Source organism: Botryllus schlosseri, chromosome 14, assembly GCF_051294905.1.
Source record: "Botryllus schlosseri isolate E-star chromosome 14, Bs_hap1, whole genome shotgun sequence".
Classification (NCBI taxonomy): Eukaryota; Metazoa; Chordata; class Ascidiacea; order Stolidobranchia; family Styelidae; genus Botryllus; species Botryllus schlosseri.
The window spans coordinates 6,724,063-6,740,758 of NC_137249.1; the positions used below are offsets into that span (position 1 = coordinate 6,724,063).

At 42.0% G+C, this 16,696-nt stretch overlaps 2 protein-coding genes and 1 long non-coding RNA gene across 3 annotated transcripts in view; 1 reads left to right on the top strand and 2 right to left on the bottom strand.

Annotated features, from left to right (window-relative positions):
* LOC145455708 (uncharacterized) overlaps positions 1-16,696 on the bottom strand; it is a 237,639-nt gene that overhangs the window by 66,588 nt on the left and 154,355 nt on the right. The window lies entirely within an intron of this gene.
* On the top strand, positions 526-8,614 carry LOC145455669 (receptor tyrosine-protein kinase erbB-3-like). The gene is made up of 6 exons (XM_080333651.1): positions 526-675; positions 1,457-1,589; positions 2,000-2,076; positions 2,548-2,699; positions 3,798-3,975; positions 7,980-8,614. Exons 1-6 carry the CDS (start codon positions 588-590, stop codon positions 8,324-8,326), a joined length of 975 nt encoding a protein of 324 aa, XP_080189777.1. The 5' UTR covers positions 526-587; the 3' UTR covers positions 8,327-8,614.
* Positions 4,782-7,617, bottom strand: LOC145455668 (general transcription factor II-I repeat domain-containing protein 2-like). Its single transcript, XM_080333650.1, has 2 exons — positions 7,169-7,617; positions 4,782-7,088 (listed from the first exon to the last, which is right to left on the bottom strand). The coding sequence occupies exon 2, from the start codon at positions 6,749-6,751 to the stop codon at positions 5,291-5,293; it is 1,461 nt and encodes a 486-aa protein (XP_080189776.1). The 5' UTR covers positions 6,752-7,088; positions 7,169-7,617; the 3' UTR covers positions 4,782-5,290.

Sequence of the window (16,696 nt, forward strand, 5' to 3'; positions counted from 1 at the left end):
TCGTGTAAAAATTTTCGGAATGAAAAAGTGTTCGTAGGTGAAACTAAACACAAATCAAACTTTACCTCCATCTGCGCGCTAATCTGCTATCAACAATAAGAATTTGGCGATTTTACGCATTGAATGTTATTAAAGGTTACTAGTTCGTACCATAATAGCAGACACATTGAGCGGATGCACGTTTAACCAGTTGTATATGTCTGTTACAAACATTGTTGTGAGCTTCGTTTGATTGGCTGTCAGTCTTTCTGACCCACTCTTGACAAATAATGTCTGAGCCCAGTATTAAAGTGGCAAGTGATGACGAAACAATTTTGATATACATCTTTGCGATTGTTATCGCGCAATAGACAATAGATTTCCTGCGTTGCGCCAAAAAGATATCTAAATTCCGATGGTCTTAAAATTGTGATTTCAATTACGCGCGGAAGAGGAGATACTGATCGAGTAATTCCCCAGTGGCGAATAGAATTAACGCCTGCAGACATCTTCAATGCACATAAATACAGACTTCACCAGGCGGAGTATAGTATATTCGGACGTTTTAAGCGGAACGGTTAAGATCATATTAGTGCCTGCTGATCTGAATGATTGGCGACATGGTATTTTCTGCAAGATCTATGTGGCTGGTTTATTCTGTCGTATGCGTCTTCTTCCACGTAGCGAATTCAAAAGGTATATGCATATTACTTATAAAGGATGGCATTCCTGTAACAAACCCACGCTTTCTTACGTGCGTTCCAAATGTAATCAAAAATAGTGCATCTATGCAGAACATAGACTGGCCTCCGTGACTGCGATGCAATATTTTAGGCATCCCCTTTTTTGTTTGTGACTACTTTTTTACTAAACTTTTCTATGGTATGCCCATTGGCCAATGGTATGATTATGATTACTAAAGCCATATATAGAATAAAACCGAAGTTTCGTAGTGGAAGATGATTGTTGGATGCCTGGAGGACTGCCTGTCCTTGCGCTTAGCTCGAATTGAAAATATCAATGGAACTATGGATTTGATTAACAGATACTCCAGTCTGATTATATTATTCAGCTAGACCGATTGTTCTTAACCTGTTCTCCCCTCCCCACAAATAAATAAATAAATGAATGAAGACTAAAAACAAATGTGCCTGACATGAATGTAATGACAACATATAACAGTGGTAGTTGGCACCGCTTCTTCGCAACCAAATCGTTCAATTGGGGTTTAATTCCAGCAGATGAATAACTTATTGAATAGTTCTCTGAGCTTATACTTATTCCTATAGCATCAACAGATCAACAGGTGTAAAAGAATGCCACTTCGGATGAGTGCCACTGGGCTAGAACTTGCTGAAAAATTGACTACTTGAAAGAACGGCAAAATAGCAGTGTACTTGTTTATAACTGTTGGCTACCCCTACCAATTACTTTGGAAGATCAACTGACGAAAAGATACTATATATTACGATTGCAGAGTGCTATGGCGTCGGAAACCCAGATGGTCCGGCGGCGCTTGTTGGAACGATACACGCCAACAATACAAATTATTTCGAAGGCTGCAAGATTGTTCGGGGCAATATCGTTTTCCAAGCATACGCATTCGGGGGGTACGTATAAGCACCAAACGTAATGTTTTTCATTCGTTATGCCAAAGTTATGAGATGGGTCTTAATAATTATGTCATTGTAATGATATACCTTTTAGCCGCGAGTATGGATGATCAAAATACCGCAAATAGATATTATTTTATATATTCAACCGAATCCACGGTGTATGTATGAATTAATGCGTGTCACGTATTCAAAAATCGCCAGAGAACACGTCTTCTCTGATACAGCGTGACGATTCACTGGCTTGATCTGTTGAATTAATTATTTTCGAACTGCAAAATTTGTTTTGATATTGTTGGTGGGTACAACTAACACAGAAGTTATTGGATAATTTTATGTTATTATTGAAGCACTGATTTAATAGTAATATATTTTGCCTGACCTGACGTATTTATTTTTCACTGTAGCGACAAGCAAAATTATATCCCACCCATGACCGCGCAGCAAGTGATGAAATCGTTTTCGTCTGTTGAAGTTATAACCGGTGAGTGTTATCTCAATATTATCGCTAACTCCAAATACCTGAGCTTAGTCTACACCGGACTGGGAAAAAATTTATGGCAAGCAATAATTATGAATCGTTCTGTGTATTCCACATACTTTCAAGTTTTGTTGGCGATTTCGTGGAGCAGAATAAATCGATCGTGACTTGCGCATTTCAAATAGTTGCAGACTTGAGTTGGATACTGAACCTGTTAAGATATTTCATTGAAAGCATAAATGATTGTTTGGTTGCCATGTCGAAATACAGCGACTTCTGCAGATAAACTTCTGTACCGATAGGCCTACATGCACTCAGTCACCGTGTTGCGAGGTCTATATAGCGACTCGGTGTGAATCGCGTTGTCGCAGACGGGCACTGATATTTACAAAGCGTGTTTTGAGTAGGCGCACAATTATTTCAACCCGGTATTGAAATATGTTTATTCGTTAAAGCGCTTTCCATCTTTTGCAGGATATCTGAATATTTTGGGTTGGCATAAAAATCTTTCTGACTTCAGCGCTTTTGGCAACTTGAGAACCATTCGAGGCGTCCAACTTTTTCGCGGAGTTGCCGCGATTGTGATTCAGGACACCACCGCCGGCCGGCCGTATCACCTCGAATCGGTACGTTTGCTAACGACTCAGCGGATTAGACGTGTTATATTAGTTATTCGTACCGTTATCGACATCCCCGACCAGAAAAAAACCTGGTACTGGCAGCTTCCTAATCCTGACTATTTTGCACCTGCTGAGCACCAGGTCTATATATACTTGCTATTACATGTTTAGTGGCAGCGGAGCCGACTGCTTCAGACATCCAATACAGTTCGCCAGTACTGTGAAAAAAATCATCATGGGCGAGGGGAATTTTCCAATATAGGATAATTAATGGTATCGTGGCGACATCATGCGGCACCACCACTGTGGTCATCTCTTATTTTCATGTCGCTTTAGCCGTTGATTGTGCTTTGGTCAGTTCACTCTCAAGTGCTGCTTACAATAAATTTGTTACCCGCATAAGTACGTTACAACATCGATTTATAACGAGGTGATTCGATTCGAAATGTCGTAGGTAAAATTCCCCGGTTTCTCTTGAATGGTAATGAATCTTGTTAATTCCACTGATTTCTTCACCTGGGAAGTGCTAGTGATATTTCGTATGATCCCGAATGGTGTAGCGATTTAATGTCGCTGGATTTCTTGTTTTGACGAAAACATATTGTGTTTTAGGCTAACATGTGACTCACCGAAATGTATTGTCAAAATATCGGTGGCGGGAAAACCTAGGGAGAAAATGGCGGAATCTTTAATGTACTGTATATATATTAATGTCCAATGTCCATAGATGCCTAAACAGCTGGCGCCAAATACTTATGCCCTTGAAATTCGATACCACCAGTACAATCGGTTAATATGATCACATTGGATGAGAGAGGATAAAAACGATATAATACATATATATTATACCAATATTATTGACCAAATTTAGCGAATTTATTTCGCATCGAGCGCGAATAGACATAATATAGCACATTCCAACTCTCGCTTTGGTAGTGGGGGAAAGGGCCGGCGAATATGGGGGTCTGGATGTCGCAGCCCCCTGAATTTAGGTCGCTCAACCTAAATGAGGGGACCAAGACCAACGTTTTTGGAGGTGGGGGCTAACGAAGTAATGTTTCGGTCCTGTAAATACGCATATACTGTCATGAGAGCCTTTTCTAGGTCAAAACTTTGGGATTTCGGTCATTGAAAAGCATCGAGCGCGGGAACGTCTACATTGGATACATGCGAAACCTCTGCTACCTGGACACTGTAAACTGGACGAGAGTCTTGAAAAGCCCAGTTAAAGAGAGCAGATTCGTATCCGGCGTGATGCTCCGAAACAACAAAAAATGTTACGGTAAGAAACAAAAACAAAATCGGCTTGACTATACTGTGACTTCATCCACGTCAAGTATAGGCTACGTCAAAATACATATGTGGCGTCGCGTCATGGTAACCTAATCAATCCCATCTGAATTTTTGTTCGCCCATCCTAAATGTCCATCCTGGACCCGCCTGTGGATACGTTGTCTTACACAAATGCAAGGCAGTGACCAGTTTGAAAAATGTGGCTCAAATTTGTCGACTATGTGATCATTGATGCATGCGTGACTAATTGACTATGCTTCATTATAGCTGTAACGGGATTTGGTCGTAGATCTGACTTACTAAATTCCAACCTCAGAAGCCGCTAAATTCTAACGTTAAATAAGTTCCCACTCCGCACTGGAGCTTTCTTTCAATTCTTCATAAAATTTGTCTTGTGATGGGGTTTGTGAAGTTTGAATTGGCGCGATTGTGGTGAAAAATTAGGGTCATCCACCTTCGAGTTTCTCTTGGCTTCTCTTGGGCCGCGCTCAGACCAGGACCGTATGAATTAGCATTTCTGGATTACGTGAACTACATCATAACACCAACATTGGCTTCATTTATTATCTATGTTACGTTGACAACATTGGGGAGCAATCATCGAAAATCCAAGGCTCATTAAACTTCCATCATCGAATTATTCCATGAAATACCAAACATTGGGGTGAACTGCTTCAGACTCGAACACCAGTAGATTGCATGTGAAATTTTTGGAGCTTGAGTATAGGCCAGTGGTTCTCAAGCTTTTTCACTGTGGGAGCCATTTTATGAACCTCAACTCTGTCGGGAGCCGCATGATGGCACGAATAACGTAATTTATTGAGAATAGAAAAATATCATCAAAAATGGTATCAACGAAATGGTGTACGGCTAAAATAGCGACGGCCTTAATAGCGACGGCCAAAACACCGACTGGCCACAACAGCGACGGCCATAACAGCGACGGCCAAAACCGCGATTGGCTCAAACAGCGACGGCCAAAACAAATACGACAATTTCCCCAGACGACACTGTGACAGCGGGCACTCCCCATACGGACAACTTCCGAAACGACGTTACCCAGCCACGTCCCTTCACCGATGGTATACCGAGGTATACCCTTCACCGTTGAAGCCGATTGCGGATGATTTACAATTTACATTCTTCCAGATAGTAAATAGATAGTGATCACCACAGATTTAGCGTCACAACATGTTTATTGAGACTTAATCCACAATCTTTCTGAGTTCCGAGAGCATGTGAATTGAGTTTGGATGAACAAGGCGTGACGCTAAATCTGTGGTGATCACTATCTATTTTGCAACTTAGTGCGAAACTTGAAATTGAATTTGATTTTTCACAAGTTTGTCATAACGAGGTTTCATCGTGGAGGAAGCTGTGCACAAGAGCTGTTTCAGATGACGATCAGTCAATCGATTGCGATATTTGCTTTTGATCCTCACTAATTTGCTGAAAAGGGCTTCACATACATAGGTTGAACCGAACATGCAGGCATTCTTCGATGCGTTAGCTATCAGGTTGGGGTATTTTTCTTCAGGAACAGCACCCCAAAATTCAAGGAGTCCATTGCTTTGAAACAACAGTCGCAATTCTATATCGGACTGCAAGTCCAGCAGTTCCATCTGAAAAATATCAGGGGCAGTGGCGGCATCTACTGCCATTGGGTTTGAAAATATATTCATCAGGGGTACGGAATGATGCATTCCCTCTATTCGACGTTTAAACCCGTCAATCAAGGTACTAATAACCTGGTCATATGTTTTGAATGATCCATTCTGTCGGTGGTTTGAAAGCGTTACAAAATGTGTCGTAACACCCTCCTCTAGGTGCTTTCTCCAAAGACACAATTTCTCAATGAAACCAGACACTGTCCCGTACCAGGCGTGACAGAGCTTGTTATTTCCTTGTAAGTTCCGATTTAGTGACGACAGGTGTGAGGTAATATCCACCATGAACGCCAAGTCAGCAACCCAGTGTTCGTTTCCCAACTGAGGGATGTCTTTCTTTCCTTCGACAAATATTTTAATCTCAGGAAGTAGCGCGTAAAATCTTTTGAGGCATGCAGCTCGGCTTAGCCATCGTACAGCGGTGAACATGATCAAGTCTCCATGGTCAGCATCAATATCGGTGAGAAAAGCCTTGAATTTTCGATGGTTAAGTGCGTTTGCTCGAATCCAATTTACGGTCGATATTACTATATCTGTCACATTGGACATCTTTAATGATTTAGCAACAAGACTTTCCTGGTGTATAATGCAGTGTTGCCAAGTCACAGCGTCAAGATTCTGTTCAGCACGCCATTTGTTGACGAGTCCTTGAAGACCTAGATTTTTGCCGAGCATTGCTGGGCAGCCATCTGTCGCCAATGAATATAATTTCGATGGGTCTAAATGCGCTTCTTGAAGAGTAGCATGAAATTCACGAAACATGTCGGTTCCCTTCGTTGTGCCATGAATAGATCGCAAAGTAAGAAACTCCTCGCAAATCTTGAAATCTGGCATGACTCCCCGGATGAATACAGCTAATTGCTCTATGTCGGTAATGTCGTTAGTGCTGTCAAGAGCAAGCGAGTAGTAAGAAAAATCTTGCGACTTGTGAATAAGTTGCTCATGCAGATCTTGGGATATGCAATCGACACGACGCGTTACTGTATCATTGCTAAGCTGCAATTTTTTAGCTTTCTGCTGAATGGCAGGAGAACAATTGTCTTCGGTAAACAAAACAATAGCCTGCTTCGTAATTTCGCCATCAGAATATGGCTTCATATTGCTGGCCAATAGATGACTGATCTTATATGATGTTATTGTTACCTCTTCGGGTTCTTTTTTTTTAAAAACATTTTTCCTTGTTTGCTACGCTCTGCTTTCAGACATTCTAACTTCCGTTTCCTTGATTCACCTTGATAGACGTCGTATTTTCCCGCATGTGTTTTATAATGCCTCTTAACGTTGAAAGATTTTACACCGTTTATTATTATAGGGCACAGAAGGCATTTCGCTTTGCCGTTTTCCTCAATTTGAAAATACGCCTCTTCCCATTCACTTTGAAAGGCCCGATTTTCTTGCACAAGGGTGCGAGATTTCTTTGCAGGTTGATCTGAACCTGACATTATCATTGAACCAAAGTCTCCGATATTTTCTAACGCTATCAAGATGAAAGCAAAGAGTAAGAAAATAAAGTACCTGCAGTTACCCCAAACGTTGATTGTCTTATTGACCGAGTCTCTTGTCACCCGTATTCTAATATGAGCCGCCGTCTCGAGCGAAATAAACTTCGCCCGTCTCATTACAGACACCTGATTAGGCTTAGGTCAGACGGTCAGAGCCTTCAGTAAAGCAGTAAAGGTTCGGATTTAAAGCCTACCGAAATTACTATCGGTAATGTTACGTCACAACCCGTACAACTTGTATTACGTAGGATTCTATTGTGATCAGGGAATGACCTTCGCGTCAGTAAACGTGAACATAAACGTACATTTGTTGTGTTGAAGGCGCGATTTATTTATGATCATGAATAATTAGAATTTCCGTAGAAGCATCAATGATTTCACATCGTTAGTGAGAGCCGCACGGAGAGCAGTCGAGAGCCGCATGCGGCTCGGAGAGCCGCGGTTGAGAATCACTGGTATAGGCATAGATACAGATATTTTTATATTGAACATACCTGCAGAGCTGGTCGATGTATATCCAGGCATATAGGCCTACTACTTAATTTACAGGGCGTTAGGTTGCTAAATGTTACAAATATAATAAGTAGGCCTATTTATAGGGTTTATAAGGCAAGCCAAATTAGAAATGAAATGACTGAAAATAATTTGAACTTTCACAAAAACGTAATTTGTCAACATCCCGATAAAGCCCTGATGAACATGCAATGTTGATTTCTGCAGACAGCGCAGACTGGCATATTATACCGTTATTCCAAAAGAGCCCATTTCACAAATGTTCTCATTAATTGAAGGTACTCTATTCATATTTTCTATTCTCTCAACAGGCGAGACATGTCATCCAGCCTGCGGTGATGGTGGATGCTGGGGCCCGGGGGCTCGAGATTGCCTGAGTTGCGAGTATTTTACATTGGGAGATAAGTGTGTCCTGGAATGTGGCGAAGGTTTTTACCACAGTGGAACAGAATGTCAACCTTGTGATGAGCAATGTGACACCTGCTACGGCAGTGGACCGGGTAATTGTATCCGATGCAAAGAGCTACGCCTCCCCAGCGGAAAATGCGGTGGTCCGTGCCCCGACGAGATGTGCGTCGATGTCTTGACCGACGAGTGCAGACCGTGCTTTGAATTGCTGAAAAAGGGATACAAACAAGAGAGCAACGTACTTCATTGAAAATAATTGCTAAGTATCGAAAAACCGGATACAGTGTTGGAAGCTCTGAAATCGCATAAAATGTACTCTTGAATTGTTCATACACATTGTTGTTGTTAATGCGTTTGTGGGTCGTTGGGAAATGTGGATTGAGTTTTGGATATGTACCGACGATGAACTCTGTTTAAAGCAAGATTAAATCATTTTCCAGTGGTTTTTCGTACAAGTTATACCTTTAAATCTTCCCCAAATCATCTACAAGTAGGTGTGCAATTCATTCGTTCTCGATAAAGCTCATACTCGAAATAATGAGTTCTACCTATTTGAGATAGTTATTTCGAAGGCACCGGACCAGGCTCAATCAAGTCATCAGGGATAGTCGGACGTAGTTTGCATGAAATATCATTTTCATTATTGTACAGAAAAGAACAGTGGCGGCTCGTCCTATAGGGCAACTGGGGCATTGCCCCACCTAAAATTCTGTTCAATAACAATTTAACCATTTATAGACGCACAGCGCTCAATATATATCGAGATCACAGCGAAACCCGCGTTCTTCTTGTGCTTTCGCTTGCAAACGCCCATACATAGCGAAGTCTCTGCGAAAATCGAATTCTCTTCTGTGTTTTCGCTTTGTGAATGCCTAGCCGGGGCTTGCCCCGGTAGCGCTCATAACAAGCTTTCACTATCTATTCTCTCAAAGCCGCGCACAATAAAGAAACGGTGATTTGCTCTCTCCTATTCGTAAAATGGCCGAGCAACCGGGGCAAATATGCCTACTCGCCCCTAAGGTGTGATGTAGCAATCGTATCTATATCTGAACTCGGATACCGTGATATGCGTTGAGTCGACCGTTGCTGGTACAGGTCGATTTTGATGGTGTTTCACACCATGATAATTCTTGAAACTTGGTATGTCATGTCGTGATGGTGGTATTTAACACTGTCCTAAGTTTCAGGGTTTCTACTCAAAGTTTAGGGTAGTAATTCCGTTTCCAAAGTCGAGTGTGTGCTGATCGGTCATGTATCGCAAACATATTTCACGCAAAGCCGGTATTGGTCTCCATTGATTTTAACGATGCTCCTTAGCTAGATCCGTCATGAACTTTTACATGGTATGTCTTGATTTTAGTATCGAACGCTGTGCCAAGTCTCAAGGTTGACACTCAATGATTATAGGGCAGCAATTTCGTTATTAAGTTCGAGTATGGTAGAGATGTGCGCTGATCTGACACTTAGCCTACCTAACGCATTGCGGATTTCACGCAAAAGCCGGTGTATCTGTGTTCCATACTGAGATAGGTGATGAGATGATGATATCATGAAACAGTTTACTAACATCCTCGGTTTGCATTCAAATATTTAGTTTTATTTTATATTCTCCAATGTCAATTTCACCGTGGAATGGCGGCCTTCGGGCCATTTGCTCACAATTACAACCCCTGTCAAGCGCGATAGCTGTTTCGTTTTCGATGGCGGCTAACAGCTGATCGCTTGATCAGCCGATTCCTCAGTAAATATTACGCAAAATTCGGCGTTGATCTGTTCGTATTAATTTTGACAGTGTACCATACCGAAAACGGCCATGAGGCTATACTTCTCGATGATTTCATGTAACAGTGTACCAAGTTTTCGGCTTTCATCCACGTATTTATTCGGTAATATATTTTCCGAAGGCGATTTTGCAGCAGACATATAGACACTATAGACCGTAAGCCGTATGTGTCGTGTGACAGTCTCCAGCCTCAAGGCCAGAATCTCCCAAGCTGTACCGGGACCGAATTTCCGAGGCTGCTATCCGTAGTTCTTCAGAATGATGTTTTGGATTCAATATGACATTTCCTTGTCCAATCTATGAGATAACAATTGCGTATGTGTCCGAACTCGTTGACCTTTCCAGTTAGGCATACGCAATCTCTCGATTTATAGTCATTTCCATTTCTGCAGATAAGTAGTCAGGTCAAGTGCGAACATGAATCGTGTTGAATCTTTGCTCCGTACGCCGTTTAGCCAGCTGCCTTTAGAGCAAAAATTAGAGGTAAAGCGACTAGGTCCGTATCAGCCTAGAAATTGCCCATTGATCCAATCGTACGCCGGAGGAAAACGCACTCGTGCCTTTTCTTCAGCGCATTTCGATAAAAATGAATGGCTTACTTATGGCGAGGATAAAAACGCCTTGTTTTGCTTTTACTGTCTTTTATTCGACGGTACCGGAAGCAGTGGCTCTTGTTGGAACAAAATTGGTTATCGCGATCTGAAGCATTTGTCAGAGCGTCTGAAAACGCACCAAAAATCCCACGTGCACATGGCTAGTGCAGTTAAATATAAATTGTTTGGCAGAGTAAATGTAATGTCGCAGCTCAATGAAAGTTATCGCGTATCAGTATGCAAGCACAATGAGCTTGTAGATAAGAATAGGCATGTTCTCTCTCGGGTGATTGATGCCATTAAATTTATTGGAGTTCATGAATTGCCTCTTCGAGGCCACGATGAGAAGGAATGCTCTCTCAATAGGGGGGTATTTTTGGATCTAATTAAATACACGGCTTCCATTGATAGCATTTTGCGCGAACATCTCGACACCGCGACAGTAGCTAAGGCAGGGGTTCTCAACCCGCGGCCCGCGGGCCGCATGCGGCCCGCAGACGATTATTTTGCGGCCCGCGACATCTTTCATTATAAACGCAATTTCTACTGGCACGATATTGTTACATATTAATTTAGCTACTTAGCACTCTTATCGCACCGTCTCTCTATCGTTTGATTACTGATTCTATGATGTGTTCTGGTTTCTTGATATATGCTCGAGTGTAGATTGTTATTGTTTTGAATTGGTATTCGGCTGGACTCTTGTTCAAGATAATTCCGTTGTGTAGTACACTTTTAAAGAGTGTTTCACTCACCGCGAACGGTTTGAACAGATACAAGAACAAGGAAGGGGAAATTAAACGGCGCGGGTAACTGGGTTTGTAAGTCCGCGTGGAACAGTTAATTTGCTTTCTCAGATATAAATGGAAAACCCGATGTGACATGTTTGTCGAAGATCAGTTGCCGTAACGAAGTGTAGAAGCTTAAAATTATACCACGACACTTAATTCTGAAGTTATGCGTATCACCTGATTAAAAAAAATCATTGCTAGCTAGGTGTCAAGCCCACCAATAATCCATATTTCGAGGCATTGTTAAAATTGTCGACGATGTTACAGACGCATGGTTCAAAATTGCTTGGAATATCGCTAAATCCATGAAATTTGCCAGAGAAGGTGTCATTTAGAAAGAACTTGAACATACTGTGCGAATATTTGCTACTTCCAGAACCAGCAAGGACAACATCACCTGACAAATGTTGAAGCTACAGTAGTCTGATTGAACTGTGACCAGAAAAGTAACAGCAATGTCAGTCGCTCTGTCATCGCATGTTCTGAAATACGTTACCGCGCAGACCATTTTAGCCTAGCATCGGACGAGAAGCTGCTGACTCCACAGATCCTGCAAAGCTAATTATCTAAGTGCATTATTTCAGAGTGGAAATGCTGGAAGGGCAAACGCGTGAAGAGCCGAGCGAAAAACATCAACTTAACAAATGTGACTCCTATCTGCACGACTATTGGTGCAGGGCTCCAGCCATGGATGGAAAGGAGTAGGGTTGATTGATTTGTTCAGAAATGACCCGAACGCCAGACTTCTTCTCATATCACTGAGAGCTCAAAGTGATAATGGTCTTTGTAACGAAAAAGTTACCGTAATTCTATACTTGCTCGGTCACCTATTGAAACAGAGAGTTCGGTTCTCTGGTGGAAGGGTTTGAAGGTGGATATACCGACTGGGCAACTAATGCGATGCACGCTCAATGACGGGTTATACGTGCGCCGCTGGAAGATATTATATTCTCACAGAAAACAACAACTGAAAACTTACGAACACTGCTTTAGAATGCATAAAAATATACTGAACGACCGTATACGACTAGTAAATAGGCTACAGTAGCCTAAATTTAATAGTAGCCCGCAAATACATAGCAATAATTTTCTGCGGCCCGCAACGTCTTTTGCTGTTAAAATGCGGCCCGTTATACAAGGGAAGTTGAGAACCCCTGAGCTAAGGGTACCTCAAAGACTATTCAAAATGATGTGCTTGATTCGATATATCACATCTATCTTAGTTCGCGTACATTTTGTAAAATAATCATTTGAATAAAAAACAATGAATAAAACATTTGTCACCGCACTTCAAGTCACGCCACCGGCAAACCTCTCGCGGCACCTACGTTAAAAATCATTGTTTACGGGAAATTCATGTGGCCATCATGAACGTTGAAAAACGCTACTGTGACGTCATATTGATAACAAGTCGCTTGCGGCCCTTGCCCCACCACCCGATATTGTCACGAGCCGCCACTGGAAAAGAATGTAAATATAACAATAAAATAGTTTACCGAGGTAAAGTCTGCAGCGGGTAATTCTAGAACTGAGAGTGCAAAAGAGAGAAAAAAGCATGCATCCGAGCTCAACTATTCAGGCGCGGCGACTCATTGAAATAATGGGGATGCTGCAAAAACAATCATTTGTGATTTTGGGGATCACACACACGAAATCGTACGAGATGTAGGCCTACGGGCTTTCTGCTTGCTTCGAAGACATGTTTTCTAACACTGACACATAGCGGATTTTACAGAAATGTTGATTACAGACCAGAGATGATGGCTGTCCGGTTCCTAATTTTGGAACGATATTTCCACGTTCTAAGATTTTGTTAGGCTAAATTATTTGGACAATAACGTGAAGACCCGTATTCATTATAACGCAATCAAAACGGATGGCTTGCACAGCTTGATTACAACCGGGTAGGTCTCAAATATTTGTAACGTTGCAAGCCCCATTGTGTTAATAGTGGAATATTTATGAATATCACTTTTAGAACTGTATTATTGAATAGTTATCGAGCCTGTAACTCACAAGCTATTCACATTCACCCGAGTTCCTAACTACCATCCGCCTGTAGTTGAAGAGCAAGTAATGATTATTTTATTTCTGAGAGAAACAATGCGAAGACCACTTCAGTACAGCGGTCAACATATATCCACACATGTGTCATTCTCGTCGTACCGTGTCTAATGTACATTGAGTATGTTTAAGCCAGTGGTTCCCAACGTGGGCGATTTGTCGGTCCAGGGGGACGAAAATAGCCAAGGGGGCGATAGGGGGGCGAAACGGACGAAGGGGGCGATAGGGGGGCGATGGCGCGTTGAAATGGCTACATTGGCATCCATGACCGTAACTGCCACACCCAAGCCCCCAATTGAGATGCGGGGCCCGAACTCGAAGGGGGTCCACAATTTGTCGTGAATTAACATTAATTATAGAGTACTATTTTGAAAATTTAGGCAACTTTTTCAAAAAATTTTCGCGCTGCGCGCCATTTCGTGGTCGCGTATTTCTTGCTTATTGGATACCCTTCCTCCAAGAAATAATACGCATGAGGTATAGAAATGGGCATCTCGGCGTCAGCCATTATCACACCATGACGCACCAAGACATATGAAGTTTCAGGCCATGTAACATGCGACTCCGAGAAGTGTGCCAGAACGAGAAAACCTTGGCGGAAAAGGACTGCCTTTATGCTGACCGAATTCGATATATATACGATATACATATATATTTAATTGTCCATAGGCGCCTAAATGGCTGGCTCCAAATGTTCCTGTCCTGTCCAATCAGAACCCCACAAAAATGCCATCTCGCAGAGAAAATTAATTGCCAGTGCAGAAATACCAATTTGAATTCGTGTGCGTCTTTTAGTTTAGTACGTATGGGCGATTTGAATACCTTTTGACATAGCAGACAGGCCACAAAATGTCATTACGTAGCGAACGGGTCCGCCCGAATATGTTCAATTATTATTAACGGGCCCTACATTTTCCAAGACACGTCACTCAGCTTTACCGGTAAATCTGAATACATGAGCAGAGAGAGGATGGAAAATTGACAGCAATATTTATGCAATTCCCGATCATATTGACCGATTCAATCATGAATAATAGAAATTTTTTGCGCTTCGCGCGAATTGAGCCGACTAACTAAAGAGTCCAACAATTTGTGCTGAGAAGTAGCGATATAAAGAGGTATCGGGGGAGTTGGGTCTGAGGGGTGCAGAAGTTTGCTTTATCGCCCTATATAGAGGGGCCAAGACCAACGTAATGGGGGGGGGGCTGACGAAGTCCTGTTACGGTCCTTTGGCAATCAAGTCGGAGAAATCACCTTTTTTGTTAGTCAACTCACCAAAATTTAGCTAGAAAAGTGTAATTTCGAGGTCGAGCCGAAAAGTTGACCTTTTTACTAAGTCAACTCGCCGGTGATTTCAGTCTGTATGCGCATTTTTGTGTTCCCAATATTTGGGGGGCGATGATCGGTGTGGAGTTTGAAAAGGAGGCGATGAGTCGAAAAAGGTTGGGAACCACTGGTTTAAGCAATCAATTAATCAATCATTTTATTCCCAATGTCATCAGTTCAAAATATCATAGGAATTGCGTTGCAATGAAAAGATGGGAATGAATCGAAACGGCTTGCCGAAGTCCGTATTAATCCACAGCCGCCTTGGAAGCTATGTTGAGAAAGGAGACGCGTATCGAATGAGAAATGCAGAAGCTAGCATGGAAATTGACAAGCAGAGAACGCAACGAACAGGCGTCAAATACGATGTGCACTGTGCAGTCAAAGTCGATATGTCAAAAGCTTGATCTGGTGATTTGAAATGCAGCATTGGCTATAGTATTGATCTAGACATCCCTGATATTGATTCAGTAGAAAATGTTGAGAATTTTTATTTGGAAAGAAAGACAAAATAGACTCCATACTACTAGACCTGACTAGTGACTACTCCAGAACGGCCTGATAGCCGGCGCCAGGCGAAATATGGCTCCACACCAATCAAACTTAACTGAGCGTCATGTTTATCGGCAATTCACGTTGATTAGGTGGTGTGCCTATTTGAAAGCCGAGGGCGCACGACACGCAAGTGCGTTGTACTTCAGCTGATGATAGCTACAGTAGAATTAGGTCCTCACCAATGTTTCCTCTAAGCTGCCCCGCGCACTGCTGACAAAGTCATCGCGCACAAGAAAGCCGAAGTGATGACCTGTTTTTAGTCGTAACGCACTGTTGTCCAACGGATCCACTCGGTCAGTTGGTGACTGCGCGCAGACTCGTGAAAAATTAGAGGGAACATTGTTCATCACAAATTTCCCAATAAGTAACCTAATCCAATGTTTCGCCTAACACGCGTAAGCACTAAGCACCCTGGGCCCTTGTATATATTTCATGTTCATGTTCATTATAAATGACGGAAAATAAGGCATCACTTTTAAAAGGGTAGACTCGTCTAATGTGACACAGGCTCGTGTGACGTTAGACACTATGACGATATTCCCATGTAAATTACAAATGTCCGATAGTCGCTAGATGGTGCCCTGTTACTGATGGTGCAAGACAATTTCACTTGCTATGAGCAATAAATGTTTTTCATTAATTATATATATTAATTCGTTTGTTAAGTTGTGTTGGTTTCATTTCTTTACGACACATTTCAATACGTCATACGTAAGTATACTAATTGTGCGTGCGTTAGATGCCAATACGTTACACGGCGACTCTGGACAAAACTTCATTTCCAAAACAGGATTGGCTACCAGAACACCTAAAATTGTTGATTCTTCTTGATCAATCGTTTTATTGAAATTTTCGTCAGATCAAAACACCACAATATGTGGCGGGTATTCGTCGAACCGTTTGACGCTATTACGGTGGTCTGTAGGATTCTCTTCCCGGTTTTCAGAAGCTGCCTTGGGCGGCTAAGATATAATTAATATGGGTTATTTAATTAATAATATGCAGAATTTGACGAGAAATATTCATAGAAACATACTACAACTGTCTATGAATATTTGGGGTTATTGAGAGCCGTAAGGGCCACAACGACGCCTTGACAATGATACTGAGAACCCGATGTTGTAGTTTATGCACTGAGTCGATTGCATTATTGCTCGCAGCTCCGGACCAAATAATTCCGTATTGTAATAAAATCGACAGGGGGTTACCAAATAGGCAGCACAAACTACATATACCCTCGATAATTCTGGCGTTATCGATTGTAGGTGACTCTTCCAGGACATGTCCGGTTCCAGTAACACCCCGAGGTATTTGGCATCTTCAGCGTTAAAAATCAGTTGAACAGCGATGATAGCTCGCTCTTCCGACCGCCAAGTAAAATAACAAGTGAAATACAAGTTTGACTAATTTGGCCATGTTCTAGAAGAGGTAAATCGACAAGAGCTCACATCTTTTACTGACGCGTATGCGACATTCACTGGTTTCTGGTGTGTATCACTATAAATGCT